The sequence below is a fragment of the Rhinoraja longicauda genome, chromosome 23 (genome assembly GCF_053455715.1).
Source record: "Rhinoraja longicauda isolate Sanriku21f chromosome 23, sRhiLon1.1, whole genome shotgun sequence".
NCBI lineage: Eukaryota > Metazoa > Chordata > Chondrichthyes > Rajiformes > Arhynchobatidae > Rhinoraja > Rhinoraja longicauda.
In genome coordinates, this window is record NC_135975.1 from 27,852,531 (window position 1) to 27,865,322 (window position 12,792).

Consider the following 12,792-nt stretch of genomic DNA (forward strand, 5'->3'; position numbering starts at 1 on the left):
CCTGCCCTCGTTTATCTTACCTCAGTGCAACATCTCACATTTATCCAAATTAAACTCCATCTGCCATTCCTCGGGCCATTGATGCAATGAATCAAGATCCTAGTGTAATGTTGGATAACGTTCTTCACTGTCCCCCATACCACCAAGAAAGAGAGTCAAGATTTCAGGTCAAAGACTCTTCATCAAAACTGCAATAGAGAGGCCTTGTTTAGTTCAGTTTAGTTTAATTTGGTGTAGTTTAGTTTAGTTTAGAGATACAGCATGGAAACAGGCCCTTCAGTCCACTGAGTCGACTAGTTCTAGGTTATTCCACTTTCGCATCCTACACATTAGGAATGTGGAATTGGCATTTTACAGAGGGCCAATTAACCCACAAACGTGCACATCTTTTGGATGTGGGAGGAAACTGGAACATCTGGACAAAACTCACGCAGTCACACAAAGACCGTACAAACTCTGTACGCACAACACTGGGAGTCAGGATCGAAGTGCTTTCATCAAAGTACTTCCCTCAAAGTCAACATGAAGTGCTTTGGGACCCTAGTTATGGAATGCATTAAATCCAGTCTACCAAGCAGCCTTGACCCACTGCAGTTCGCCTCCTGCCACAACAGATGATGCCATCTCCCAGGCCCTGGAACACCTGGATGAGAGAGACAACTACGTCAGACTTCTATTCATAGTCTACAGCTCTGTTTTTAATGCCATTATCCCATCCAAGCTCATCTGTATATGTTCACAATCCATGGAAAGAATTACTTGCTACATCAGGGACATTACATCAAAGCTCCGTGCATGTGTTTTGAAAAGTACAAACGCTTCTTCTCATTGTTGTAGAGGGGTTGGTTGCGAATTGATTGATTGAAAGAGCAAAGTTTTTGTGTAACTGCGGTCTTCAGTTCATTTGCACAGAATAAGTAAAAATAAACTTTTTGGAATTCCTAAACAAGCTTAATTTTTCTGCTCCCCATGGAGTTTGAGTGACTGCAACAGGAGTTCATTGATGTTCCATTTTTAGCTGGGATGGATTTGATTGGCAACTATTTTTGGACCTACCTTGACGAATTATCAGACTCTGTTAATTGTTATTCACACACGATGCCAACAGCATTTGAACCTAAGTTGAATGCTTCAACCATTCAACACGGGAAGGGTTAAAATGACACATTTCTGAAGAGCAGGTCACGTTCGTTTTTTTTCACTCTTCAACTTGATCTAGAATGTAGACACAAAATGCTGGAGTAACTCAGCGGGACAGGCAGCATCTCTGGAGAGAAGGAATGGGTGACGTTTCGGGTCGAGACCCTTCTTCAGTTTGACCCGAAAATCTTGACCCAGTCTGACCCTTCTTCAGTTGACATGAAACGTCACCCATTTCTTCTATCCAGAGATGCTGCCTGTTACTCCAGCATTTTGTGTCTTTTAACCAGCATCTGCAGTTCCTTCCTACACATTTGATCTGGAATGTTCTTTGGCACAGAACTCGTTTGACCTCTCTTTCTTTCATCAGCAGGGATGGCACCTTATGAAAATGGTCCTTAAAGACATCTTCGCAGAATACTGACCCACACGGTTCTGAGGCGCCTGGTTGAGTTTTCTATATTTATGTAGTACTTTATGAACAAATGTGTCTTCACATCTTCCCAGTCGTCAACACGTGTAATATCAATGCATCGCAAATCTGTATTTGCAATGGATATTCATGGGTCTACTGTCCCTTTGTACAGAGTTCAGAATTCCTGGCATTGCCTGCAAGAAATGTGCCGTGAAAGTCAAACATTTATAACATTGATTATACATACTTTAAAACAAAATTAGTTATCACAAAGAGAACATTTTGATCATGAATTCCATTGATGAGCTAAATATTAAAACCAATATGGTTTGTGATCAGACCTTTTCCCCAATTTAGAGTGCTCTGCCTAATAGGTAATTTTTTATTTTTTTTTTAATTTTCTCATTTCTGTTAAATATGTTTCAATAGGTTTAAAATTGATTTATAATAGTGGTACTGATCATGGAATGGTTCAGTTTGCTAAGAGCGGAGGAACATAGAGATTCATCACATCTAACAATCACACCTTCCAGCTTTGTAGCGCAATAAGAATAGAAAGCTTTTAACTAGCTTAAAAGGCCAGATCATATATTCAGCAATAAACCAAATAGATGCCTACATCACAGTGTATTTGAAATGTCCACGTTTCCCGCCATACTTTAGTTCCATCCTCAGGCTTTGGGTATTGAATCCTGAAAAAAAACAAAAAATATAGAATCTGCCTCAAAATTATTAAAAAATTGTATCATTATATTTTAAGGTATGAGTGTGTGTCTGTGTGTGTATGTATGTACGTGTTTACTGGGAGATAGATCAATGGGCATGGTATTAAGAGATAGAAAGGGGTTATGCGTTCTCCAAAACACTGAACTTCCAATATGCATGTAACAGGAATTGTATTTCATACATTTTGACGTATTACACTTTTATTTATATCTTTAACTGCATACGTGACAAATACAGAAAGGGTGTGACGGTCTTGGTTTGGAAAGAATTTGGAATTGTTAAACGGGAACAGTTTCACTTTGAGACTGAATAGAAGAAGAAAAAAAACTCCTTCTGTACTTGGTCATCTGTGCAACAAGTCAAGTAAAGGTGAAAATCCAGCCCAAAGATGTGCTACAAATGCTACGCTATGAACCATTTTGGTTTTTGTTTGGTTTACATATAACATGAAATGCAAATGCACTCAATTATTGTATAGGTCTGAAAAGAAAACTATGCAACTTTTATCTTAAGTCATTCTGCTTTTTGCCACCTTTGTGAACACCACAACTAGTTACGGCGTGTTAGGCAATTGCATTTTTCATTAAAAGTGTTCAAAAACAATGTATTTTGACAATGGCAATTCACAATAAATAGATTATTTCTATAAGCTGACTCAGAATGTTTATTAGCTGGAGAACTGATCTAAAATAACCGCCCAACATATGTTACGTTTTGCATGATTCAGTGCTGTTGAAGATTTAACCATCATTTAGGAGCAGTTATTGTGAGCAGTTTTGAGCCCCATATCTGAGGAAGGAATGTGCTGGCATTGGAAAGGGTCCAGAGAAGGTTTACGACAATGATCCCAGGGATGATCGGTTTACATTTGATGAGTGTTTGAGGACTCTGGGTCTGTACTCGCTGGAGTTTAGAAGGATGAGGGAGGACCTCATTGAAACTTAACGAATAATGAAAAGCCTGGGTAAAGTGGATATGGGGAGGATGTTTCCAGTAGGGGGAGAATCTAGGACTAGAGGGTCCTAGAATCTAGGATCAGAATAAAAAGACGTACCTATAGACGAGAGATGAGGTGGACTTTCTTTAGTTAGAAGGTGGTGAATCTGTGGAATTCATTGCCACAGAAGGCTGTGGAGAATGTCATTGGGTATTTTTAAAGGGGAGGTTGACAGATTCTTGATTCGTAAGGGTGTCAAAGGTTATGAGGAGAATAGGTGTGAGACGGGAAGATAGATCAGCGAAGATTGAACGGTAGAGTGGACTCAATGGGCCGAATGGCCTAATTTTGCTCCTATGACTTATGAACAGACAATGAATCAGAAATCCCTCCACTGAACATTCACTGCTGTGTTTTGAAGGGGAATTCTGAATGGCAGGTTGCTCATTACAGGAAGGATGTGGAGATTTTGGAGAGGGTGCAGAGGAGGTTTAGCGGCATGATGTCTGGATCAAGGGGTATTAGCTGGTAAGGGGAGAGGTTGGGCAGACTTGGATTGTTTCTTTCTGGCATGCCTGAGGATGTGGGGAGACCTGATAGAAGTATATAAAATGATGAAAGGCATAGATAGTCAAAATGATTTTCCCAAGATGGGGAAGATCAAAGACTCGAGGACATAGCTTTAAGGTGAGAGGGGCAAACTTTAAAGGAGATGCACATGCCACATTTTTTACTCAGAGAGTGATGAGTGGCTAGAACACACTTCCAAGAATGGTGGTGGAGGTAGATACAATTGCGGTGTTTAAGAGACTTTTGGATAGGCAGACGGATACGCAGGGAATGGGGGGGATATGGATTATGTGCAGGCCGATAGGAATTGGTCTTGGCATCATGTTTAGCACAGATACTGTGGAAGGTCTGAGCCTGTGCTGTAGTGTTCCATGTTCTGTGTACCGAGGTTCCAATCAGATGAGGCTATTTTTGCATGTATATTGGCATCAAATGGGTGCAGTTTGCATGAGAAAAGGTGATTCACCCGTACCAACGATCTGTCATGGACTAACCGTGTTGAAGGGATAGCCAAGGAAGCCCACCAATGCCTCTTATCTCCTCAGGAGACCGAGGCAATTTGGCATTTCTCGAATATAGTTGCACAATAGAATGCATACTGTCGGGTCACATCAGAGCTTGGTTTGGGAACAGCTCTGCTAAGAAATTGCAGAAAGTTGCAGATGTAGCCCAGACCATCATGTAGTATACCTGGCCGATGTACAGTGAAAAGCTTGGTTTTACAAGCTATACAAACAAATCATATTCAGTAATGCTATCCATATATATAATCAAGTACAACAGGTGGGACAAAGAGGAAGATGCAGAATGCAGAAGGTAGCGCATCAGTTCCATAGACAAAGTCCAATGGGATAGATGTGAATCAGACTGTACCTAGCTTATGGAAGGGCCATTCAGAAGCCTGGTAACAGAGAGGAAGAATCTGTTCCCGAGGCCGGTGGTGCGTGCTTTCAAGCCACTGTAAGAAGTGGCACGGTGGCGCAGCGGTAGGACTTCTGCCTCACAGCGCTTGCAGAGCCGGAGACACGGGTTCGATCCCAACTACGGGCGCCGTCTGTACGGAGTTTGTACATTTCCCCCCGTAACCTGCGTGGGTTTTCTCCGAGATCTTCGGTTTCCTCCCACACTCTGAAGACCTACAGGTGCGTAGGTTAATTGGCCTGGTATAAGTGTAGATTGTCTCCAGTGTGCGTGGGATAGTGTTAATGTGTGGGGTGATCACTGATCAGTGTGGACTTGGTGGGCCGAAGGGCCTGTTTCCGCACTGTATCTCTAAACTAAACTACATTAAACTACCTTCTCCCCGACGGGAGTAGGGATAAGAAGGGGCAACCAGAATGGGACGTCTTTGTTTATGTTCGCTGTTTTACCAAGACAGCGTGAACATTTAATGGGAGTCAATGGCGGTGTGATGGACTACAGCAGTGCAAATAGTGTGGGGAGCAGGGGTGAGCAATAGAATGATTAAAAGAAAGAACAGGCCTTGCCTGATGGGGATTCTAATGCCGCATCGAAAAGGCCCAGACGTCCCAAAAGTGGCCAGGAGCAGCATCTAGTAAGTCAACATGGTCCCAGTTCCGCTGCAACGATTCAAAATGAGATGCTTGTGAAGCAAGATCATTGTTAACTGCCTACCATGCAGAAACTGCTGCAGGGTGCTGCTAAATCAGGCCTGGAAGTGCCCTGTTTAAATCTGCAGAGCGACACAAAATGATCTTCAAATGGTCTTTACCAAGTTTTACTCTGAAAGAGAAATCAATCTTTCTGAGCAAAACGCTGAAGGAAACGTGATTCAATGTGATTGAATTTCCGGGCTTGTCTTTTATATAAATATGAGCCTTGAAATTTCACTTGGCATTTCCAGCAAGATCAATTTTTAAAATAGTTTTACAAGCTATTTGATCGATCCCTCTGTGTAAATGCATAAACCTCTAATCCTTCTCAATCAGAGTGCCAGTCGCTCACCAAGTACTACAGGCCACTATTCTTTGGCCATTCAATCATAGTCATGCAGCACAGAAACAGCCCCTTCAGCCCAGTTTGCACATGCCGACCACAAGGCCCCATCCACACTTGTCCCCTTTGCTCACCTTTGACCCATATCCCTGTAAACCTCTCCGATCCAGATACCTGTCCAAGTTTCTGTTTTATGCCTCAATTCCCTCCTCTGACAGCTCGTCCCATATACCCAGTGTGAAAAAGTTGCCCCTCTAGTTTGTATTAAATCTTACCCTTCTCACCCTAAAACTATGCCCTCTAATTCTTGATTCCCCTATCCTGGCTACAAGACCCTGTGCATTCATGATTTTATTCACCATAATATGATCACCCCTCTATGTCTTGATTCCCTTAACCTGGATAGAAGAGTGCATTCTCCCGACCCCCCTCATATTTTTATACACCTCTCTAAGATCGCCCCTCCAATTCTTGATTCCACTATCCTGGGTAACAAAAACCCCGTGCATTTTACCTGTCTATTCACCTTGTGATTTTATGCACCACTATCAAATCACTCCTGAGCCTCTTGCGCTTCAAGGAATAAAGACCTAGTCTGCCCAACCTCTCCCTGTGGTTCAGATTCTTGAGTCGCAGAAACATCCCCATTGTCCTCGTCATTGTTCCGAACGTAAGCTCCCGTCCCCCCAGGTTTCGAAATAGCCAGTTAATAAAAGGATTCGCAACAGCTGTGACCTTCACATATGGAGCGTGGCCAGCCATGCCTAGTATCCGTAAACTATCTCCAACCATTTGTCACACTTCATTAATAGGCTCCCTGAAAAATCTCAACTAGTTTGCATGCAACTCTCCCATTGTTCACAGGATATCAGCGGACTATCATCCTCCCAACTTGGCAAATTCTCCCCTCCACCGGCATCAGTGCTAAGCTTAGTTTATTGGTGATATGTGTGCAACCGTATTAAGTAATCAGCAAAAGAAACCATGAACCATTAATATGAATTTACCCGCCTATCATCAGTCTTAACTGCGATCTGCCCAGCTGATTCAGGAATATGCGGGAGACTGTAAACAAATTTTACAACTTTTATTTTAGTAAGGGCGGCACGGTGGCGTCGCTGTAGAGCTGCTGACTCACAGCGCCAGAGACCCGGGTTCCATCCTGACTGCTTGTCTGTACGGGCTTGGGTTTTCTCCGAGATCTTTGCTTTCCTCCCACACTCCAAAGATGTACAGGTTTGTAGGTTAATTGGCTTGGTCTCAATGTAAAATGTAAAATTGTCCCTAGTGTGTGTAGGGTAGTGTTAATGTGCGGGGGATCGCTGATCGGTGTGGACTCGGTGGGCCGAAGGGCCTGCTTCCACATTGTATCTCTAAACTAAACTAAACTGAGCTAATTTAAACAGGTCCTTGAGCCCCCAACCCCCACCCCACCCCCCCCACCCCACCCACACTCCCCAAGTCCGCCTTGCCTATCCATTGCCCATTCACACTAGTTCTACGTTAATCAACTATCACGTCCACGCCCTACACACTAGCGACAATTTATAGAGGGCCAATTAACTTACAGAACCTTTGAGAACATGAGGAAAACGGAGCACCCGGAAGAAACCTACGCGGTCACAGATTGGACGTGCAAACTCCACACACACAGCGCCCGAGGTCAGGATCGAACCCGGTTCTCTGGCGCTGTGAGGCAGCGGCTCTACCAACACCACCACAGTGCCGCCTTCAGAAATGCCACCACTTTATGGCATGAAACTCTTAAGAAAATAGCTCCCTTTTGAAAGTTTGTTTTTATATCATTTGTTCTTGAAGTTGGTGGCTTGGTGAAGATGATCTTAAGATAGATCTCGGAAGGATCCTGCAAAAGTTGGTCCAAAATCCTATGAGAGTATTGCCAGTGCTTTAAGGTGCTACCAACACACACCTAATGGTCAGGTCACACACCCAAGCCCAGAGTCAGGAAACAGACGATAGACACAAGATAATGGAGTAACTCAGCGGGACAGGCAGTGTCTCTGGAGAGAAGGGTATGGGTGACGTTTCGGGTCGAGACCTTTTTTCAGACTGGAGATATAGAGATATGGAAGGGTAAGGTGTGAAAACTCAGATCAAAGGGGACGCTGACCAAGGAAATGTAGAATAGTACATAGTTAGCTGCGAGGAAGGCGACAAGACAATCAGTAATATTTTATCAGGAGGACAATGAAACTAGTAGGAGAACTAGGATGGGGAGGGACGGAGAGAGGGGGAAAGCAAGGGTTAATTGAAGTTGGAGAAATCGATATTCATGCCGCTGGGTTGTAAGCTACCCGTGAAGTATGAGGTGTTGTTTCTCCAATTTGCGTTGGGCCGCACTGACAGTGGAGGAGGCCCAGTACAGAAAGGCCAGTGTGGGAATGAGAGGCAGAGTTTAGCAAATGGGAGATCGGGTAGGCTTGGGCAGGCTGAGCGGAGGTGTTCACTCTGTCCTGAGATACATCACCCTTTGTAAGAAAATAATTTCACCGTGCATTTGCACTTCGCACATGCGACAGTAAAGCACCATTGACCCATTGCAAGAGATCACCAGGTGGAGAGAGGAAAAGACTATGGATGTTCTCAAAGGGTCTTTGAAAAAGTGCAACCAGCCCACTGACTCCCCCCGCCCACAATCATCCAAAAAGGGGTGGGATGACATTGCAAATCTCAAATCCATTCATCTGAAGTCTAGAGTAACGACAAGAGGTGTATCACCTCCCAAATTCGCCACCCCATCATACACCTCCACCCCCAAGCCACAGTCTGGCCTCACCAGCCAAACGTGTCAAAACCCACAAAACTGGTGAGCCACTCACCCTCAACCCTGACAGTTTAGGTTTATTATTTACACATGTACAGAGGTACAGTGAAATGCTTGTTTTGCATGCTAATCCATCCAATCAGATAATACTGTACATTAATATCCTCCATTGTCATAGTGAGGCCCAGTGCAAATTGGAGGAACAGCACCTCATATTTTGCTTGGGCAGTTTACACCCCAGCGGTATGAACATTGACTTCTCATAACTTCATATAGTTCCTCTGTTCATCTCTTTCCCCTCCCTCTTCCCAGTTCTCCCACTGTCTTCCTGTCTCCCACTACATCCTATCTTTGTCCCGCCCCCTCCCCGACATCAGAATGAAGTAGGGTCTCGACCCGAAACGTCACCCATTCCTTCTCTCCTGAGATGTTACCTGACCTGCTGAGTTACTCCAGCATTTTGTGTCTACCTTCGATTTCAACCAGCATCTGCAGTTATTTTCCTATACATCAATACAATCACGTCAAACCCATGCAGTACAACAGGTAGAGCAAAGGGGAAGATACAGAGCACAGAATATAGTTCTCAACATTGTGGTGCTACAGTTCCATGGATAAAGTCCAATGTCCACAATGGGGTAGAGGTGAATCAGACAGTGACCTAGGTTATGGAAGGATCGCACAGAAGCCTGATAACAGAGGGGAGGGAAGAAGTTGCTCGTGAGTATAGTGGCACGCCCTTTCAAGCAACAAAGGACCTGAAACATGTTTAAACTGGAACACAGAATTTATTGGCTATCGGATTCACCATTAGTGGAGATTAGATGACCTCTTGTTTCTGTGTATCCAAGGTCCTTCCAGCAGTCAGTGAAATGTTGGCTCACCTTAGGATATTGGCTTTACATTTCACTCCTCCCCTTCTCTCCTGATCTGACACCTTGTTTTCTCCTTTTCACCTCTTGCCTTTGTCACTTACTCTACCCATCTGCACATCAAGCCCCTCTCACCTGTATCCACCTATCACTTGCTCGGCTTTCTCTCGACCCCACCTCTCTTTTACAGCTTTCTTCCCCCTACTCCAATCAGCCTGAAGAATGGTCCCGACCCGAAACTCCACCTGTCCATTTCCAGAGTCAGGAGTGTTTAATGGTCACACGGACCGACAATGAAGTTCTGACTTGCGAAAGCATAACCAGCCTGTAAAAACAACACAGACAGACCATGTATAATACACAAAAAGCCAATAAATTAATAATCACAATACCCAGTGCAAAAAAACCCCCAAGTCTTTAGTGCAATGAAAGACAGTTCATAAAAGTTGAAGTTAGTGTTGTGCAGTGTTCGAGAGCCTGATGGTTGTTGGGAAGAAACTATTCCCCTGACACTTCGGAAAAAAAAAGTGGAGGAACTCAGCGGGTCCTGTGTGGAAGGCAACATCTGTGGAAGGATGAACAGGCAACATTTTGGGTTTGGACTCTTCTTCTGCCCTGAAACCTGTTGGTCTTCCAGTTCAAGGAGTTGTTCACCAGTGGGGATACTTCCAACTGGGATATTACTTTGAGAGATGGGAGAGTAATGCTGAGGAAGCCGAATGCAACCAGCACAATGTTTCTGTGGGGAGGGACCAGCCTATGGATCAGTGGCCAGTGGATCCTGGGGAACCTGTGTAATAACCTCTTAAACAATTCATCGGTACAATTGACACAAGGTGCGGCACAGTAGCACAGCTGGTGGAGCTGCTGCCTTACAGCGCCAGAGACACAGGGTTGATCCAGACCTCGGGTGTTGTCTATGTGTGGAGTTTGCACGTTCTTCCTGTGACCGTGTCCTCCGGGTGCTCCAGTTTCCTCCCACATGCCAAAGACATGCAGGTTAATTGGCCTCTGTAATTTGCCCCTAGTGTGCAGGGAGTGGATGAAAAAGTGGGATAACATCGAACTGGTGTGAACGGGTGATCGATGGTCGGTGTGGGCTCAGTGGGCCGAAGGGCCTGTTTCCATGCTGTGTCTCTAAACTAAACAATGTCTGGAGACAAAACATTCATAACTTTCCGAGCGAATATACTGAATTGCTTGATACAGTGACATGCTCTAAATGTCTGACTGTATATTTGGTGAATAGGATTTTCAGGGAAGAAATTCTGACAGCATTCCTCTTCTCAATGGCTTGTTTTTAAAATAATGTTATGAACTTCGTTATGTTATCTATGAGGATTGTGCTTACAGACCTGTTGTGCAGCTGTAATTAAGAATTTCAATGTTCTGATTTCGGCACGTACGACAATAAACCGCTGTTGAGTCTGTCGTCACCTATCCACGTTCTCCAGAGATGCTGCCTGACCCCGCTGAGTTACTCCAGCACTTTGTGTCCTTTCGTGTAAAACCTGCACCTGCAGTTCCTAGTTTCTACAATTAAACACTTGCTCCTTGACCCTCCTGAGGCATGAGAAGTCGACACAGGTGCAGATGTTACAGGGCCATGCTGATTGAGAAGATGACGTGTGTGGCGGCAGCTAATCTTTGTCCATGTTTACAGCCTAAACAAAGGGGGTATTGCTTGTCATGGTAACAGGGGACAAGTGACTCTGGCACCGCACTACAGGAACCCACCACCCTCTGCCATAGAGTCGTGGTCATATCGCACGGTAACAGGCCCTTCAGCCCAACGTCTATGCTGATCAAGATGCCCCATCTAAGCTAGTCCCATTTGCCCACACATGCTCTATGTCCCCCTAATCCTTCACTTTTCATGTACCTGTCCAAATGTCTTTTAAAATGATGTTATAGCACCTGCCTCAACTACCTCGTTCCATACACCGACCACCCTCTGTGAAAATGTCATCCCTCATGTTCCTATGAAATCTTTCCCTTCTCACCTGAAATCCACATGCTCTGGTTCTTGATTCCCCCACTCTGGGTAAAAGACTCTGTGTATCTACCCTATCTTCATAAGCTCTAGGAGCAGAATAAGGCCCATTCGGCCCATAAAGTCTACTCCGCCATTCAATCATGGCTGATCTAGGAGGACTTAGTCTTTATGGCCTTCTGCAGCTGTGTCCTCTAAAGCTATGTCCTCTGGTCTTTGACATTTCCACCCTGGGGAAAGGTTTGTGGCTGTCAGTGCCAATGCCGGGCCACAACACAACAGGGCAGCTGCTAACCTTGCTGGGACATCAGGAATAAAGTGCATGCAAAGACCTAGACACCTCCCCATCCCCTCCCACCCCAACCCAACCCAACCCTCTGCCTTGCCCACCAATCCCACCACTGCCAAGCCTCCCCTTCTGCCTTGCACAAACACTCCCCATGGCCAATGGCAGGGCGCGGGCGCGGCCACGACGCCGGCCGGCTGCGGGAGCGCGCGTGCTAAATGTGAACGCGCACCGCGGGAGCGCGCATTGCTGCAGGCGAGAGCCGGGAGAGTGGGCAGAGGTGGCGCTTGCTCCTGACTACAAGTAGAGACGCAGGTGAGATGTAGCGGCGGATGTTTGTTCCGTTCATAATCTTGTATCTGTGCAAGACATCTTGCCCCAATGTGGATGTAAAGCATTAATGCAGAGGGGGCAACCCATGGTGGGGAGTTTGCTGCAACATTTACATTTATTGCAGGAGAAGTTACATTAATGAATTATCTGCACCAGTTATTAACTTCGCTCACACTGAGTTGCTAGTCAGTTACCACAGTGCTGAACTCAGAGCAAACTTCAGATTCACACCGAAACTTAGGACAAAGCAAAGGGGTTATTCGTAGAGTTTCATCAATGTAATTCTTTGGAATCGTTTTCCCAAGAAGTTCTCAGTTACACAGGCCAACGTTAGCTTGAACTTTTGTGGAACATTTATTAGCTCGGTTTATTTTCTTTTAAACAGCACCAGGTATCGACCGGCGCTGGTACTGGGATATGGGATGAGTTTAATGGGATGAAAGTTCTGAACCGGTTTAAGAGTTTTGGGAATCAGCAAATGCCATCAAACCTGGGTATCATTTATCTCGAGGAGATACAGGTCCATAATGTTTGGGACAAAGACATTTGTCCCATAATGTTTGGAACAATTTATTTATTTGCCTCTGTACTCCACAATTTGAGATTTGTAATAGAAAAAAAAATCACAGGTGGTTAAAGTGCATATTGTCAGATTTTATTAAAGGCCATTTTTATACATTTTGGTTTCACCATGTAGAAATTACAGCAGTGTTTATTCATGGCGCCATAATGTTTGGGACACATGGCTTCACAGGCCTTTATAATTGCTCAGGTGCCTC

At 44.7% G+C, this 12,792-nt stretch overlaps 1 protein-coding gene across 8 annotated transcripts in view; it reads left to right on the plus strand.

Annotated features, from left to right (window-relative positions):
- Positions 1–2,903, plus strand: part of LOC144604972 (non-muscle caldesmon-like) — a 195,818-nt gene extending 192,915 nt beyond the window's left edge. For 7 of the 8 annotated variants that reach the window (XM_078419914.1, XM_078419918.1, XM_078419915.1 and 4 more), the window contains one exon: positions 1,511–2,903. In XM_078419914.1, coding sequence (XP_078276040.1) covers positions 1,511–1,542 — 32 coding nt within the window. In that variant the 3' untranslated portion in view covers positions 1,543–2,903. The remainder of the gene's footprint in view (positions 1–1,510) is intronic. The other variant, XM_078419920.1, reaches the window with a different exon arrangement.
- Positions 2,904–12,792: the final 9,889 nt, after the last annotated feature.